The 19,095-nt window shown below is 45.8% G+C and overlaps 1 protein-coding gene and 1 long non-coding RNA gene across 2 annotated transcripts in view; one reads left to right on the forward strand and one right to left on the reverse strand.

Annotated features, from left to right (window-relative positions):
* LOC134488509 (uncharacterized) overlaps positions 1–19,095 on the forward strand; it is a 679,404-nt gene that overhangs the window by 295,741 nt on the left and 364,568 nt on the right. The window lies entirely within an intron of this gene.
* LOC134488497 (perilipin-3-like) lies at positions 4,970–18,458 on the reverse strand. Its single transcript, XM_063290960.1, has 8 exons — positions 18,399–18,458; positions 12,079–12,149; positions 11,640–11,835; positions 10,593–10,675; positions 8,469–8,766; positions 7,465–7,664; positions 6,292–6,417; positions 4,970–5,924 (listed from the first exon to the last, which is right to left on the reverse strand). The coding sequence occupies exons 2-8, from the start codon at positions 12,139–12,141 to the stop codon at positions 5,487–5,489; spliced, it is 1,404 nt and encodes a 467-aa protein (XP_063147030.1). The 5' UTR covers positions 12,142–12,149; positions 18,399–18,458; the 3' UTR covers positions 4,970–5,486.

Here is a 19,095-nt window from a genome sequence, read left to right on the forward strand (position 1 = left end):
CCGAGGGAGGGGCAGAGGATTTGTTTCCATTCTCCGCATGCGCGGTGAGAGCTCAGCCTAGTGGCCGGCGAGAGTTATTGCAGGCGCCGTAGTTGCCTTGCCGTCGGAAGATTTGGCGCATGCGCATGTCTTCAATCTCTTCTGGACTCGCGGGTTCGAGCCCCGCCTTCTGCCCAAAGATACTTGGGTGGCAATAGAGATTATTGCTACTATTATTAATAATCACGATATTTATTAATACCCTTTAGTACTGTAGTTATAATACATTACTGTTATTAATTATGCATAATCTAATTAAGTGTTTCTCAACCTGGGCAACTTTAAGATGGGTGGACTTCAACTCCCAGAATTCCCCAGCCAGCCATGGCTGGCTGGGGAATTCTGGAAGTTGAAGTCCACCCATCTTAAAGTTGCCCAGGTTGAGAAACACTGACATAGAGTAACTGATCCCTGTTATGAAAAATGCCAGCAAATCAGTCCATTGGTCATCTCAGGATATCTTGATAGCCTCTGTCCAGTTTCTCAGAGCGTCTTCCAACAAAACCACTTCCCCCCCAAAAAAGAGCCTCCTTTATTTATTAAGTAAATAAAACCGTGCCTTTTATTTTCGATATTTATTTTAAACGTAATAACCGGTATTTGACTTTAATGGCTTTAATGCAAGTATTTATTTCATTTTAAATGTAATACAATGCAAAATGGTGGTGGTGCATTCTGGGCTTGGGGCTGGGTGCCGGGGTCTGCCGGCCACCTGGGACCACACCCGAGTCCCAGCCTAGAAATGTCAAAACTCAAAGGCCGAGGGGCGCTTTGGGGCCATCCAGACTGACCCCTGGCTTGCCGCTATCATCTCCCCACCTCAGCAGCAGAACAAAGGCAGCGGCCCAGCCTTCCCTTCATGCTTCTGCGAAAGAGAGCTCGCCATTCCCTGCGGATTTGCCTTCCTGTGAGGAGGAGACCCCGAAGCCCGAGCACTGGGACTCCCCATCTGTTGGTGGGGGTTCTGCGCTCTGGACTAGCCGAAAGACAGAGGGCTCTGCCTGGCATCATCCAGTCAGCTAGCTTGCTTTTCTCCTCTCCTCCCTTCCTCTTCTTCCTTCCTTCCTTCCTTCCTTTCTTCTCCTTTTTTTCCTTCCTTCCCCTCCTCCCTTCCTCTTTCTCTTTTATTTCCTTCCTTCCCTCCCTCTTTATCACTTCTCTTCCTTCCTTCCTCCTCTCTTCCCTCTCCTTTTCTTCCTTCCTCCCTCTTCCCCCTTTCCTTCCTCTTCCCTTTTTCCTTCCTTCCTTCCTTCCCTCCCTCCTTCTTTCCTCCCTCTTCGTTCTCCTCCCTCCCTCCCTTCCAGAATGAACGAATGACAGAAATAATGCTGGAGACCCCAGGGCAGCTTAGCAAAAGACCCCCCCTCCCCTCCTGAGCGCTTATCATCCACAGAAGTGTCAGCATGTGAATCCAGCCCTCAAAGTGACTGACTCCACTGGTTTCTCTGATTCGGTTCAGACATCATGCTAAACCATGGTTTGATAATTGTGCTTTATGGAATAACCTTCTGCTGATTAGGTTCTCCCAATATGGTAAGCAGGCAACCAACGTGGTCTATTTTTCTCCTTTTCTTTATTTTTCTTCCACCCCTCTTTCTTTCTCCTTGATCTTGGCCTACCAAATCCCCCCCCCCCCGTCTTCTTCCACCTCTTTCTTGCACACCCCCTCCCCCGCCCCCTGCATTCAGCAAGGGGACGAGCCATTTCTATCCAGCTCTGCATTTTGGAGTCTTTGGGATATTATTTACTGCATTCATTTCCTCAAAATTATTAGAGATTATTCATACATTGCTGTATACCATATTGGAGTCATTCATCACAGACACACTCTCTTGAAAGAACTTAAAATTATTTTATGGATTTTGTGGGAATATTTCCAAATACTTTTTTCTGGCTCAGATATTTCTCTTTCAGAGATTTATGCCTCATATTTTTCTTAATCCTGATACATGCTTAGATTTTTTTTTTTTTTTTGCTTTAAAATGTCCACATTTGCAACCTCTTGCAAGATGATGCTGTCAAGGTAATGCATGCTATATGCCAGCAAATTTGGAAAACACAAGAATGGCCATCAGACTGGAAAAAATCAACTTATATCCCCATACCAAAAAAGGGGAACACTAAAGAATGTTCAAACTATCGAACAGTGGCACTCATTTCACATGCCAGTAAGGTAATGCTCAAGATCCTGCAAGGTAGACTTCAGCAATTCATGGAGCGAGAATTGCCAGATGTACAAGCTGGGTTTAGAAAAGGCAGAGGAACTAGGGACCAAATTGCCAATATCCGCTGGATAATGGAAAAAGCCAGGGAGTTTCAGAAAAACATCTATTTCTGTTTTATTGACTATTCTAAAGCCTTTGACTGTGTGGACCATAACAAATTGTGGCAAGTTCTTAGTGGTATGGGGATACCAAGTCATCTTGTATGCCTCCTGAGGAATCTGTATAACGACCAAGTAGCAACAGTAAGAACAGACCACGGAACAACAGACTGGTTTAAGATTGGGAAAGGAGTACGGCAGGGCTGTATACTCTCACCCTACCTATTCAACTTGTATGCAGAACACATCATGCGACAAGCTGGCCTTGAGGAATCCAAGGCTGGAGTTAAAATCTCTGGAAGAAACATTAACAATCTCAGATATGCAGATGATACCACTTTGATGGCTGAAAATGAAGAGGAACTGAGGAGCCTTATGATGAAGGTGAAAGAAGAAAGTGCAAAAGCTGGTTTGCAGCTAAACCTCAAAAAAACCAAGATTATGGCAACCAGCTTGATTGATAACTGGCAAATAGAGGGAGAAAATGTAGAAGCAGTGAAAGACTTTGTATTCCTAGGTGCAAAGATTACTGCAGATGCTGACTGCAGTCAGGAAATCAGAAGACGCTTAATCCTTGGAAGAAGAGCAATGACAAATCTCGATAAAATAGTTAAGAGCAGAGACATCACACTGACAACAAAGGCCCGCATAGTTAAAGCAATGGTGTTCCCTGTAGTAACATATGGCTGCGAGAGCTGGACCATAAGGAAGGCTGAGCGAAGGAAGATCGATGCTTTTGAACTGTGGTGCTGGAGGAAAATTCTGAGAGTGCCTTGGACTGCAAGAAGATCAAACCAGTCCATCCTCCAGGAAATAAAGCCAGACTACTCACTTGAGGGAATGATAGTAAAGGCAAAACTGAAATACTTTGGCCACATAATGAGAAGACAGGACACCCTGGAGAAGATGCTGATGCTGGGGAGAGTGGAGGGCAAAAGGAAGAGGGGCCAACCAAGGGCAAGGTGGATGGATGGTATTCTAGAGGTGACGGACTCGTCCCTGGGGGAGCTGGGGGTGTTGACGACCGACAGGAAGCTCTGGCGTGGGCTGGTCCATGAAGTCACGAAGAGTCGGAAGCGACTAAACGAATAAACAACAAAACAAACATTTGCAACCTGACAGAAGTGAACCATCCTGAGGTTACCGGGACTTACAGTTTCAATTACAGGGCAGGAAATAGGAACAAGGTAATTGTATTTAAACCACGGAATCCTAGAAATGTGGAGTTGGAAGGGACCCCCAAGGGTCATCTAGTCCAACCTTATGCATATCTCCATATGTAGCCTGCTCCACTGTTGGACAAATCTTACTGCCAGTAAGTTTTTTCTTATATATAAGTGAATGGAAAGTGGGGAAACAACAATGTTGTAGCTTTTTTTGTGTGGAAGAGGGCTGTTGCTGGGACCAATTCTTCTGCCCCCCGTCCCCCTTCAGCACCGTCTTAATTCTTGCCTGCGGGCAACATTTAAAATAATCTTTTGCTTTCAAACCATTTTAGCAACATACGATTGCTACAGCTATTTGAAAAATCGGCTGCTTGCAAAAATATTGGCCCACTGTCCTTCTACCATTTCTGTAGCAAGAGGCTTTTATTTTACTTCATGTTCTTATTGAATTTTTATTCCATTTTTCCCCTCAAGGTGGTACGCACACAGAGAATGGGGGTCTTCCTTCATTTGATCCCTACAACCCTTTAAGAGACGTTGGGCTGAACTGCAACAGAGGAGGGAGCCTGGGACCAGCCAGGTTGTGGCTTCATAGCGACAGCTTTTTGTTTTTTTCAGACCACCAGACAAAGGCCCACAGGGTATCCTGGAAATAGTGGAGATGGGTGTGCAATTATTTCCTTTTTGCACAGAGTGGGGCTGCATGATACTACTTATTCCTCCAAGAACTGATGGGTTTTGCACACTCCTGTCTACACTCCATGCCGGCTGGGGAATTCTGGGAGTTGAAGTCCACACAGCTTAAAGTTGCCAAGGTTGAGAAACACTGGTTTAGACAGTGTTTTGAAGTCAGGGGAAGTGATCTCTGGGTGCCTATGAATTGTTTGGGGTGGACTGGGCACAGGGAGAAGCACCCCTTGCTTATTCAGATTCTGTCCAGTTTATAAAAGGACTGGTTATTTCCCGTGTGTCGCTCTGCAAAAGGGCAAGAAACAAATAAAAACTGCAGCTTTCAGACTGCCCTTCAGAATTAGAGCAGGTCTTGGCCAGAAACAGCTGCCCCAAACAGAAGACCCCTGGTCTTATGCTGAACCATCGTGAGGTTTTTCACTTTTGCATTAGTGTGGTTTGTGAAGTTGGGAGGGGGAACCAAGGATCATCTAGTCCAACCCCCTGCAATGGGCCAGAAAGCCAATGAAACCATCCTGGACTGATGCTTTGCCTATTAAGCCAGATCCTACAATGCATTCAGTGCTGCATAGTTGAAACCAACTATGTTCCGAGCAGGACGATGGGCCCCGTGAGTTTCTGGTGATGAACTGTTCATCTTAAACAACGTGCTTAGAAGCTAGGCAGGGTCAGATTAGTCCTTGGAAAAGAGACCACAAGGAAATCCCGGGGCTGCCAGCCAGACTGATTTGTTCCATAAAGACAGAAAATGTTAACATTTGGGAAAAGACTTTACTGGCTCAGTCAGGATTCAGTTATGAGAAAACCCACTTATTCAATCTTGTACAATGTTAGGGCTGTCTGCAGGGAGGGTGTATCGAAATAATGAAGATGGGAGCCACAGTGGCATGACGGAACCCCCACCCCTTTTATAAAGCATCCAAGGCACCCTCTTGGCTCTTTGGGTCCTCCCCCAGACCCCGCAATCTGAACTTCCAAAGGCACAATGGAGAGAAGGCAATCCATCTGAAATCTACATTCCTGGGATTGTCTGGGAACTGGGGCTCTGCTTGAACCATGGTCTTAGAATTGTCTTGCAATAGCCTGGAGAACTACAAGAGTTTGCAGGAGCTGTTTTTTAATGCTCCAAGGCAGCATTTCTCAACCTTGGCAGCTTTAAGATGTGTGGACTTCAACTCCCAGAATTCCCCAGCCAGCAGAGCTGGCTGGGGAATTCTGGGAGTTGAAGTCCACACATCTTAAAGCTGCCAAGGTCGAGATACACTGTTCTAAGGATCTTCCTTCTGGACAGACAATCCCTGGGGTGGGAGGTTCCTGGGCTCTGCCGTGAGTTGGTGTCGGGGGCCTTCTTCCTCCTCCTCACCATTGATGCTGAGTGCGTAAGGGAGCTCCACCAAGCTGGGGGCAAAAGGCCCCACCACCCAGGGGAGAGGAACATTTTGAGCCACATAGTCCACTATTTCGTCCACCGATCCCCGGGCCGTGGCAATCCGTTTGCAGCTCTGAGCCAAGACTGCAGAGGGCACTTCTTGGAAGGAATGGGCTGTCAAGAAGGATGAATGGAGACCCTCCACCGTGTGCCGGACTAACTTCGCTTTGTCGTGGATGCTGGCAGGAAGGCCCTGGAGCTGGGACACCAAGGTCAGGTAGGAAAGCCGCGCCTGTTGAACCAGTCCATGAAACATGGCCAGCGCCCGGGACTCGACCTATAAAACATCACCAGGAAAGTCATATTGAGGTCCTCTGTTCTCCTGGATTCATCTAACACAGAATGGTTTCCACCCCTCATTGTTCCCATCCTCACCAGGGACTAGAACATTGACCTTCAAAGAAGACAATCAATTTGACAGCCGGCTATGCACCAAGCAGAGCCAGAATGCAGCTTGCCGGTCTGTGGCTTAGGATGCTGGGCAATCCCAGCTACTGTGGTTTACAAACCATGGTTTAGCATGTTGCAGGAAGATCTGGTTTAGTGCAGGGTGTGAACTCAGACAAGACATTTATTCACAGCCACAAAAAAAGGGGGGGGGTTGAATCTTGCCCCAAAGAGGTGAGGAAGAATTGCAAAGCTACCTCTGTTGATGAATCCGGTTGCTTGTGGTTCTCAGGATGCATCTGGTGCCACAGCAGCCACATCTGATGGAGCTTCTCCTGGCCATGCTGCAGGGTCTGGTCCACACCCTGTTTGACATGTTCAATCTAACAAAAGGCAGAAGACAGGGAGATGGGCGGAGTTTTCCAAAAGGTTATTTTTTACAAAAAAGCTATCTTCCAGCACGTACACCCGAGCCCATAAGTTGCAAAATCCTGAGCAACGGCATTTATGCTTTCTAGCCTTCACTTCTATTTTCCCTTAACTGCCCAGGACCTGGGAGAGCTCATATACTCATATATAACAAGCCAGGATTTGCAAAATGTCTCAATTTCAACACACCTGAAGTTGAAATGCACCCTTCGGCATTTGCAACGCTCTGTTTAGAGGTTGTTTTGACCCAGCGTTTTTCGAAGTTGGCAACTTTTAAGATGGGTGGACTTCAACTCCCAAAATGCTCCAGCCAGCATGGCTGGCTGAGGAATTGTAGGAGTTGAAGTCCACCCATCTTAAAAGTTGCCAACTCTGGGGGAAAAAAACATTTTAACCTTACCGGAAGGGTTCTGATGCTATTCTGATCATTCTAAGTATTCTGAGCTCAAAACACATCCAGAATGGTTTAAACAGCACCAAAGCATTTCCAGGAAGTTGGAATGACCCACTTTATTTATCTATTTCATTTCATTTCATTTCTATAGCCGCCCATCTCAGAGAGTGACTCTGAGCGGCTTACAACAATAAAGCTTTGAGGGTGACATGTTTTGACCTTGAAACATTTTGGACATCTTGACAAACCAGCCTGTTGCTTCTCCCAAGGAAATGATGCTGGCTTGGTCAACATCCCACCTCTGAAGCTTGCAGCCTAGAATGTGTGTTACCTGCTCTGTGACATCACAGCAAGTCAGCCAATGGGAGTTAAGACTGTGTGATACCTGCTCTGTGACATCACAGCAAGTCAGCCAATGGGAGTTAAGACTGTGTGATACCTGCTGTGACATCACAGCAAGTCAGCCAATGGGAGTTAAGACTGTGTGATACCTGCTCTGTGACATCACAGCAAGTCAGCCAATGGGAATTAAGCAAGAATTTTCTCTGTTGAGAAGCATGTACAAAGCTCAGAGAAGACATCAACATCCCAAGAAGGTTTTCCTTACCAGTACTAAGGTCTGGTGGAGCTGCGAAAGGGCATCGTGGGTGCCCTGCTTGGCGCTCTTCAACTTGGCCAGGGAGTGTTGGAAGGCCCGGTGGCGAAGCTTGCTCGACAAGGATCCCAGGCGCACAAAGTAGCTTTTCTGCTCCTTCTGCTGCTCCATCGTGGCTATTTCGAAGCCCTCCATGGCGGTGGCCAGTTCAGCTGGAAGAAAGAAGACACCATCCCATCGCTTGGAGGTTCAAAGTGGAAGCACCTTAGCAAATTTTGTGTATTTCCTTTGTTTGCAAAGCTAGTATCACATTCCAGACCTTAAAAACAGTACTAGGCAGGGCATTTTCATCAGATAAAGTTGATATTTTCTATTTTTTTTTAGCAAACCATCATGTTTTCTGCATGAACGGGCATCCTCTAGAAACCCCATTTAGAAGAGGAGGAAAGCACAAAAAGGAAGACGACTCACCCTAAATCCAGCTCTTGGCTTTATTCACACAACCGCCATAAGATCCAGGTCTGTGAAAGGCCTACCTCGGCATTCGTTCAACAGACTAAGCTTGATTAATTTTAACCTTTAAAATCTGATAGTTGAGCATGTTGGGTGAACTCAACCCCTTTGGTTAGTTTCTGGTTCAATGGATTGTGTGAACCCAGAAAACAGATGAATTGAACGGTCAGGTTGAGTGGGTGATATGGATACAACCAAATTCTTAACGACTTGCCTTAAGCGTGCTGGGGTGCTCTGCCTATAATTGGGACTACAACTCCCATTGGCCATACGTGGTGAGACACAGAGGAGCTGCTGATCAAAACATCTGGAGGGCATCAGATGGTCAACTCTTCTCGAAGGTGTCCTCCCAGAACCCTGGATTGCCAGGACAACCAAAACGGAGCCTTCCAGATGTTCTGAACCAGCCCAAGTCCTTGCTATTAGCTGTGAGAGTGAGGGTTGAGGGGAGCACATCTGGGTTAGGGAAAGCTGCTTATCCCTGGCCAGAAATTAGCACTCACTGAGCTCTTGATCTGTTATCGGAAGATAGTAATCTACCAATTCTTCGGACTTCCCCAGCACAGTATCCATACTGGCGGCCACCATCTTGCTGACTCTGGACTGCATCACGCTGTTCACACCACCTGCCACGACTGACCGAGTCATCTCCACGCTGCCCTGGACAGCCCCCTTGGCCATGTCCATCACCCCACTCACTCCACTGGACACAACGTCCTTTGCCCCATTGACAGTGGTGGAGACGGCATCTCGGGCTCCCGTGACTTTGTTGGACACCAGCTCCTTGGTGACTGCTACAACCTGGGGAGGAGACAAACCAAGATCCAACACTGGAGCCTTCTCCCCAAGAACTTACTAGACCTTAGAATAACTCATTAGCCCTGTTTCCCGAAGGTCTTTCCTAAACCCGCACCATGCAATAACGCAGATTACTTTGAGGAACATTGTTCTAGAACTAAAGAAATGTCATACTTGCACTCAATTTTGCTAGCATTGGGCTCAAGGGGGTGGTGTGTGTGTGTGTGTGGGTCTGCTTGGCTGGGAACATATAAACCCTTGGCTGATTTTAGTTCAACTTTCATTTAATACTTATTTAACATTCTCCCTCAAGATTCTCCCTAACCATAGAAATACAAGGGTTTCTTAGCAATATTATAGAAATAGTTTGCCATTGCCTTCTCTGGAGAAGCCCATAATGCTGGGAAAGGTGGAAGAAAGGAGGAGAGGAGGACCAGCAGAAGGTGGATGGACTCAGTTACTGTGGTGGTGGGGGCACCCTTGCAAGACCTGAAGGACCAGGTTAGGGACAGATCCTCCTGGAGAAAATCCATCTATGTAGTTGCTGAGAGTCAACATCAACTTGATGGCATGTAATCAATCAATCAATCAATTCAAAAACCCAACTTCATTGAGAAGTCTATAATGCTGGGAAAGGTGGAAGGAAAGAGAAGAACAGGATGACCAGGACCATTGGAAGAGCTGAAGGGCCAGGTTGGGGACAGGTTGACCCAGAGAAGGTCTATCTATGTGGTCACTAAGAGTTGATGCCAACTCGATGCCACATAATCAATCAATCAATCAACATGAAGACCTAGTTCTCTGGAGAAGGCTCTGATGCTGGGAAAGGTGGAAGGAAAAAGAAGAAGAGGAGGACCAGCAGCAGGGTGGAGGGACTCGGTTACCATGGAGATGGGTGGCCCATTGGAAGAGCTGAAGCACCACGCTGGGGACAGAATGTCATGGAGAAAATCTATCTGTGTGGTTGCTAAAAGTCAACACTGATTTGACGGCACAAAAATCAATCAATCTTCTGTAACCTTTTTTTCATCTTCCCAGCCTACAGCTTCGGGATTTCCTGATGGCCACTCGTCCCACCACTAATCAGGTCTGCCCCTGCTAGTTTTTGGAAGATCACACTAGGTCGGTAAAATATCTTCTTGCCATGGCTACTGATGTTGAAACCAGCCTTAAAAATTCCGAACACTTTATTTCAATCTAACTTTCAGGAACAGCTGGTTATCATTATAGTCAGAATGCCTTTTTTCTAAATGTTTTAACAGCTTGCACTCCTAAATTGCTTACCCTACGCTTTGCAGAAAAGGCTGGACAGTTTCCAATTTCCAGGGATTTGGATCCCTTCTTTTGGATTGATGAGCGTATGTGGAAGGCGGCCAAAATCTCAACAGCTGCTCTAAATAAACGAATAAATAAGCTAATAAACCTAGATAATAAATCTAAGTAAGGTAAGAAATACCCATTTTAAAGAAAGACAAATGGGGGGGGGTGTCAAAATAAAGTAGTGCATAGAAGTGGTTTTGCCCCAAAATGTCACACACACAAAAAAGGATGTTAAAACAGAAGTCTTCAAATATGAGACCAACAGGTGCTGAGCACCAAAACTTCTCTAAACTAGCCAAGTGGATTCTAGCTTGGTCTAAAGTGGAGCTGAGAGATCCTTTCCCTGTGAAGCACCTGGGTCTACCTGCCATCTTGACTTCTCCAGAACGGATGGGGGACCCCAGAGAGATAAATCAATTGCCGAGGCAGTAGATGGACTCTGTGATATGACTCAAGCCAGACCAAGATTCGTAACCAAGTTAGGATGCTGGTGGCAAAGGGCTACTCACCTTCTCAGATGGCTGCTGCAGAATGGGCAGTTTCTCCTCCAGTTTATTCAAGCCCCTGCATGCATACACACTGGCCGTTGTAACTGGGAAGAGAGGGGAGGCACAGCTCAGCTGGGTTCACACAATCCACTTTACCCGTGTATGGCAGTGTTTCTCAGCCTGGGCAACTTTCAGATGGGTGCGCTTCAGCTCCCAGAAATCCTCAGCCTGAGGAATTCTGGGAGTTGAAGTCCACCCATCTGAAAGTTGCCCAGGCAGAGAAACACTGGTCTATGGAATTAGACCTGTTTTCCCTGCAATGGAACATTGTGCGCACCTCTCAAAGCTATTTAAGAAACCGTACAAAGGCATGGGCGCCCCGCCAGAGCAGCAGCTCCTCTGGGATCCCACGGAATCTTTTCTTCTTCGCCTGGCCAGCCACCAGTGCTGCAAATATTTGCTTCAGGGTGCTAGTCCTCAGGATCGCTGGAGTGATGCCTAGGCATCAGACTTGTGTTAAATGTTTGTTGAATACGTGTGCACAAAGGGGGAGCCCCGTTGCAGATTTTAAGATTAAGAGGCTCTTGCAAGACTGAATCCCAGGAGGTATCTTAGAGATCATCTATTCCAGTGTTTCTCAACTGTGGCAGCTTGAAGCCATGTGGATTTCAACTCCAACATGCTGGCTGGGGAATTCTGGGAGTTGAAGTCCACACGCCTTCAAGCTGCCACAGTTGAGAAACACTGGACTAATCCAGCAACCAGCACAGGAACCCACCACTATTTTATTCGATAGAGATATATATATAACCATCCAGCTTCTGTTGAAAGACATCCAGCAAAGGAGGGCCATTCGTGTCGCGAGACAGCCTGATCATAGAATTCGAGGGTGATGGTCTGGAAGGGTCCTTAGAGATCATCCAGTCTATCCCCCTGCCTGACGAATCCACAGCTTCAGCTTCCCCAGCAGACCCATCCAGTCCTGGGCCATGCCACCTACTCATGCCAACCAAATGTTCACCCCTCCACCCCCCCCACCCCGAATATTTCTCCGGCCTTCCCACTCACTCTGAGGCTCCAGCCTAGCCATGAGAGGTTGGGCACCACACAGGGCTGCCGCCGTGAGGGTCTTCACTCCTTCCTCTGCCACATCGCAGATGGACTTCAGGTAGGGATGTGTCTCCTTGGTGGAGGTGTAGGCCGAGGAGACCATGAGGCAGGTGGAGCTCACCAACGGAAGGCTTGCGACCCGGCTGATCACGGTCTGCAGGGATGAGTTGCTGATGAACTCCATGCAAATCGACCACTGATCCTGGCAGCCTTGGGTGGGAGGGGCTGACCAAGGCTTGACGGCTGCCAGTTGCCGATCAGACATCAAAACTTACCAACAGGGCTCTGGTATCCACATCATTGCCATAACCCAACCAATGATGGCTTATTCAATGAATCAGGGTTAAAACAAATCATGGTTCAGGAATGAAGGGAAAATCCAGCCCTAGGAACTTACCTGCTGCTCCAACTCCTTGCCGTCTGGAACCACATGGTTCCCCTCACTTTCTCTGGATGACATGGGTAAAGCTGAAAAGCAGAAGAGGATGTAGTCAGAGCATGCTTCCCATTTCTCAGAGCATTTAAAATTATGGGATGGCCAGGTACATAATAGCTGGAGGGGCTCTATCATATTTTATTTCTTATTGCTTTAAAATTTTTTATTATTAGTGAAATTCAAAAAGATACAAGACAGTCCAATAATCTAAAAGAGGAGGAGGCGGCGGCGAAGGAGGAGGGGGAGGGAAAAAGAAAAAAAAATCATATAAACAATTCCAATGAAAATATTAATATTCAGCAAGCTCAACCTTTTAATGTGATACTAAATCTGGCACACTTAAAAGCATAATGCTCCATCTTCTCATTTCTAGAATATAAGGTCATTTCAACAAGTGACAAGAGACTCTTGAATCCACTCCTTCACACAGTGTTTTTCAACCCCGGCAACTTTAAAAGGGTGGACTTCAGTTCCCAGAATTCCCCAGTCCGCATGCTTTTGAAGCATTTCTGGGACATATCCTGTGCTGATCCTTTTCAGGTGCCACTTTTGCACCAGAATCCATTGATTTCTAGGCCGTGGCACAGATGTGACAACGAAATCACTAGGATTTCAGCTCTATTCTGAGGTCATTTAACTTTTTAATACAAGGACATTGAGCCAAAGCAGGGCTTAGAGATACAATTTACAGACCTCAACTGCTCATATTTGAGAACTCCCAAATACTGGCATTTGCCAGTTCTACCTTTTGTCTGGCATTTGTCTCCAGTTCCACCTCCCCCCCTCCCGTTTGCTCTTCTTAGTCTGTCTTTTATGTTGCTACTTCGTTTTTAGTCCTCATGATGTAGCTGAAAAAGAAAAGAATGTCACAAAACCTCAAAGTAGCTAGTGTTCTTTCCTTTTTCAGCTACATCATGACTAGAAACGAAGTAGCAAAATGCACAAAAAATGCTAAAAGCAGGCCAGAAAGACTTCGCCAGCAAGCAAGCTGCATCTTTGTAGTGCAAAATCTGAACCTGACCATCAGGGAGGAGGGAAGAAAAAGGGCAAGGACACAGAATGAGCCATCCTGGACGTGCTGTGCAAATATGTTAACTCAGAAAATTAACTCTGTCCTAGTGGGCTCCTTGCCAGGGGCACAAAGAGATCTTAGTCACTTTGGGAATGCCACCGTTCTTTCATCCTCGTGCCAGGAAAGTCACCCTCTGCCGACTCACGCAGAAATACAATCCCAGGGTACAATGTGTCCATGCAAGGCTGCTGCAGAATTATCTCCTTATTTGGGGAAGGTGGCAGAATGGGGTGCAACAGGATCAACATCTGTTGTTAGCCAAAATAGGCATCATGCCTACCCTGCCATCTTTTGTTTCTTTCAGTTGGGAAGAGTAAAAATGAATTTATTGATTTCCAAGCCTTGCCTTTCAGCTTTGAAAATACAGCAGGTCCCCCGTTTAAGAACGAGCTCCGTTCCTAAGTCTGTCCTTAAGTCAAATTTGTATGTAAGTTGGAACAGTTACTTAGCATGTTAGTCAAATGTTTGTCTTAGTATATTATATATATATTTACCTTTCTACGCATATAAAACATTTAAGAATCACTTCCAAATACACTCAAACAACTTAAACGTAATCTACATAAAGTAGTTATTGTGTATTTAACCCAAAACTTTGTACTTAACTGGCATTTTATTATAATAGGCTTTATGGCAGTCTGTTCTTAACTAGGAGGTATCTGTAAACTGGGACATTCTTAAACCAGGGACCTGCTGTATACACAATAGACTGCAAATACATGAAATGCAAATCAAATGTACATGCAATTCAAATGATAAGCTCAGCCATACAGTGATGGCCCCCAAAATCACTGAAAAATTCTCATAATTAATTGGCAACAACTGATTATTACAAAATAATACATGTATGATTTACTATTCCCTATTTTCTGTGAAAATATGAAGAAAATGTTGAAAATCATACGAAATATAATTTTTAATACCATTATTCTAATGGAGGGAGGGGCCCACGAAGGCAAAGTGCCTCAGGCCCACAAAAGTCATAACGTGGCCCTGGAGTGCAAGATCCATCTTTCTTCTAGTCTTGAGCCAGGACACCCTTTTTTCCCCAAGACTGATTTGATTCACAGAAGCATCAGTTCCTTCAGTCGTCAGAAAACAATATTGTTCAAGTTATTACAGTATTAACTGAAGCTTGCCTTAGCAATTTCTAGTCCTCATGGTGGAATTAAATGAGTTGTAAAATCAACAGAAGAGAATTGTAAAATTAAACAAACTTTAAAATTAAATGAATTGTAATTTAAAACTTAATTTAAAATTAATTTAGAATTTAAAATTAAATGCATTGTAGAATTAAATGAACTGCAAAAGCCAAGCATAAAAGGGGAATGGGGATTGGAGAAAAAGAATTAAGCACTGATTTCAAACCAGGGCTGAAGAGACTTGTATAATATTTAGGGACAATAAGATCGTAATTATCTGTTGAAAAGAAAGTTGGAAGTAGTTCATATATTTCTTAACTTTAGATTTTTCTTTCTTGCACTTTTTTCTTTCTTTCTTTCCTTTCTTTCTTTCGATTTGTCTTTTATTGTATGAGTAAATTCTTAAGAAATATAAAGGACTCTGTGTAGCTTACAAATGAAACAATCATACAGAAAGAAGAATATGGTTGACCAAAAGAACAAACACCCAGTGTTAGTGGAGTAGCACTAAAAACACATCAAAAAGCTCAGCCATCAGTCGACAGTCAGGCCCCCTTGAAAAGCACCTGGACAAAACCAGAGCGAATTTTGACAGCTAGCGAAGTCCACAGGCCTAACCACTGGTCAAAACTCACCTCTTTATTTGTTTGTTTGTTTATTAAATTTATATACTACCCATCTCACTATAAAAGTGACTTACAGATAAAAGTTATTTAAAACATTCTAAAAATACACACACACACACAAAAAAAAAGATAAAAGAGGGAAACTAAAAGGCAGAGAGAGCATCTTTAAGCCACCCGCCACCCCCAGGGGTGCCTATTGCTCTTAGATCCCCCAGTTGGCAGAGCCAGGTTTTGACGCTCTTCCTGAAGGCCAGAAGAACGGGGGTCAACCTCACCTCAGGGGGCAAGGTGTACATACTATAAAATAAATAAATAAATCTCACCTCCCGCCCAGCTGCACTGAACCATGGCTTGAACCTACCCTGGCACCCTTTCTTCTGCCACGCCATCCTGGCTCTGCTGTCATCTCATCCCCACCGATCCCAAGGGCAACTTTAAGCCATCCTCCCTCTAAATGTGTTCCTCTTTGAGCTGCAGATGTGCTGCTCTGCTTGCCATTCAGCCAATGTTGCAGTCAGGAGACTGCCTGGGGGCTGGAGAAGACCGACACCTTTTGGCCGCTTCTGGCAAATGTGGCCAATTCGCTGCTTCTCTGCTCCCTGCGCATATTTTTCAGGATTATTTTGCTTGAAGCAACAGGAAATACTCTTTCTTTCAAACTGGGGTCTTCTCCATACCTCCAGGGCTCCTGAACATGAGCTGACCAGTAAGGTGGGTGGGTGGGGGCTACAAAGTAAAGCAGGAGAATGGTGGCCATCTTTTTTTCTGCATTTTCACAGCACAACCCTCCCTGTGCCTATCAGCTGTTGTTCAGGCTGCTTTGGAAAACAAGCTTATGGGTAGTCCTCACTTAATAACCATTTGTTTCGTGACAGTTCAGATTTACAACAGTGCTGAAAAATCTGACCTACAACCGGTCCTCACACTTACGACTGTCACGTCCTGGTGGTCATGTGATCATGATTTGTGCGCTTGGCAACCAGTTCTCCTTTATGACCATCGCAGAGTCCCGTGGTCATGTGATCACCATTTTCGACCTTCCTGGCCAGCTTCTGGCAAGCAAAATCAACGGGGAACCATGTGATTTGCTTAATGACCACATGGTTCACTTAACACCTGTGGTGATTCCCTTAACGACTGCTGTAAAAATAGGATGTAAAATTGGGTTGGATTCACTTAATGACTGCTTTGCTTAGCAACCAAAATTCCCGTCCCAATTGTGGTTGTTAAGTGAGGACTATCTGTAATGCTCTTCTGGAATAGTGCTAAACCCCTGTCCAAAAGGAGGCCGATGATCAGCTGACGGTCAGGCTTCCTTGGAATGGACCTACACAGAATTCCCGCAGCAAAACGCTGAATTTTGACTGGTCATTAGAAGGAATGATCTACCCATGTGTTAAAACTTATGTCCTTCCCAGCTGCAGGCCCTTTTCACATGGAAAAAGGTTAAGGTGAGCACTTCCCCACCAGCTGATGATGTTTACTGAGTGGGAGAGAACCAAGCTGGTGAAATGCACCAATCCCTGTCTTTAATATGCTCGGCACACTGGACATAAGGAAGCCAACATGGTTAGCAAGGTGGGACAGAGATCAATTTTATCATGTTATAGTTCTGTGGTTTGAGAGACAGTTTGATATCCTGGTTAAGGCACCTGGCTAGAAACTGGGAGGCTGGGAGTTCTAGTCCCGCCTTAGGCACAAAGCCAGCTGGGTGGTCCTGGGCCAGTCACTCTCTCTCAGCCCTAGGAAGGAGGCAATGGCAAACCCCTTCTGAAAAACCTGCCAAGAAAATGGCAGGGACTGGTCCAGGAAGTCTCCGAGAATCAGAAACGACTGAACAGATTCACAAAAAGTTCTGTGCTGAAGGACTAGCGGAGATCGTTCTAACTCGGCGGTGAGTGAGCGCTCAGAGAATAATGTCTCTCTTTCAGGGTCAAATGTTCCAACCCCATCAACTATATTCCCATGGAACTTAATCCCGCAAAGCATTTTTATCCGTGAAGATGAGGCTGAGAAAAAAGTTATGGTCTTGCAGTCCGTCCTTAGAAGAGCAAGGGGATCTAATCTTCCCTCAGTCAGATCGGCTAAGTCTCAACAATGCAGCAATTTTATTCTGCTTTTATATCCTTCCAGCCAGGAGCACATTCCACAATTCCTCGAAATCAATAGGGCCTTCAACAGCTTTATCAGCCTACAATCTACTTCTCTAGGAACCTGTCCACGCCCAAAGTTCTTGGCAGGAAGAGTGAACCTCCAGTGATTTCTATTTTTCTAAAGCATCCAGCTTTGATTTGAATAACTCTCTTAAACTGTCCAGAAATAAAAACTTCCATTAAAATCACACATATCCTACAACCGAAAGGCTTTGTCATTCATATCCAAATGAAAGAAATGTTAGTTTCTGGAAGGAAAAGAATAATAATCTAGAAGCATGATGTGCGTGCCTGCCTGCAAGTATGCAGGGTGAGTGTGACTGTGTGTGTGTCTGTGTTTAAGAAAGATGGAAAGGTGGAAAGGTGGAAAGGTGGAAAGAAAGAAAGAAAGAAAGAAAGAAAGGGAGGGAGGGAGGAAGGGAGGGAGGGAAAAGAGAAGAGAAGAGAAGAGAAAGGAAGGAAGGAGGGAGGGAAGGAAATGGAGGAAAATTTATTATTATTATTAATGGGCAATTCACAACAGGTAAAAACAATCCAATAAAAACAAGTTAAAAACCAATATACAAACATATAAAGCTGTCCATAATCAATTTAAAAAACAGAAAATCACCATCAGCAGCAGAATTCATTCTACATCAGCTCCACAGGGCCACCTCTTCTTTTAAAGAAAAATATTCCAGAAAGATCCAACCGCGGGAGAAATGTTTAATGTTACTTAGGTTACCAAATGAGAGATGTTTTAAAAATCTTGTTTAAGCCAGATTTGTTTTCAAAAGTGCCACACGAAGAATCTTTTAAAAACAAACTTTTAAAAACAAACTTCGCATAAATATGATTTTTTTTTAAGTAACCCTCTAAAAACGCAACAAGGATCCTCATGGTTTAGGTGCAAGCGACCGACCCAGCCCTGGCCCTGAATGACGACTCAGAAACCCCTTTTTCAAAATTCAAAACCCATTTTAAAACGTCGTAAGAGAAGAAACAATGCGGTTAGCCAACACTGTACAGGAAATAGGCTAATCTGCAGGTTTTGTCTGACAAGAAGAATCCCAGTTGAGAGTTTAATAATGCGCAACAGAATTTGCATTCACACGTTCCTACGCACACGCCTTCCCACGGCGAGCACTGAATCCCAGCCACCCATTTTTGCAGCCCCCCCATCCCGGAATACTGGAAAACTCTCCCGCGAGGCAGGCCGCTTCAACTAGCTCCCTTTCCTCCCCACTGCAACCCGGTGGAGTAACTTTGCAACCCGGTGGAGCTGCCCCCCGACCCGCCTTCCTCTTACCCCGCGGGAATCGTCGGCGCACTCCGGACCCAACTCGCGACCAGCCGCTCGCAGCGCCGACTCCGGCTTACCCCGAGGGGGCGTGGTTAGAACGTTGGTCAAGGAGTTTCGTTCCATCGCAGCGCGTCCGAGCCAATCAGCCAAGGGGAGGACTCGACCTCAGCGAATAGGGAGAGACGGGACCGAAACGGGCGGGGAGCCGAGGGGAGGCAGTTCGTGCTGCACGTGGGCTGGAGGGCGACGTGGGGAAGCGGTGCGGTTCTGGAAGGCAGAGGCGGTTTACGGGAATCAATTAGAAGCCCCGGAAGACTTTCTAGAGGGGAAGCAGCAGTCAAGCAAGGAAGGAAGGTGAACAGCGCTAGAATATGCGCAGATGAAAAAAGAGTGCCTCTGAGCATATGCAGAAGGTGGCCAGGAGTGAATAGGACGTAGATGGCGAGGCTGACTCCTCGTGGAAAGGCTTTTGAGCCGGTGGTAGTTGGGGGCGTTCCCGACCCACCGTCGGGTTGCAGGCGTTGGGAGTCCCGGCTTTTCTGGAGGGCGCCAGGTTGGGGGAGAGGAGAGATGCGGGGAATGATGCGTTAGGGGCGAAAGAGGAAACGTGCTTCGCCCCCCCCCCCCCATATGAACAATCAGGGTCATCCAGGAGGCACGAAAAGGGAAGGAGGAACTCTTTCACACGTTCAGACAGATTCAA

This window comes from Candoia aspera, chromosome 1, assembly GCF_035149785.1.
Source record: "Candoia aspera isolate rCanAsp1 chromosome 1, rCanAsp1.hap2, whole genome shotgun sequence".
NCBI classification, from domain to species: Eukaryota; Metazoa; Chordata; class Lepidosauria; order Squamata; family Boidae; genus Candoia; species Candoia aspera.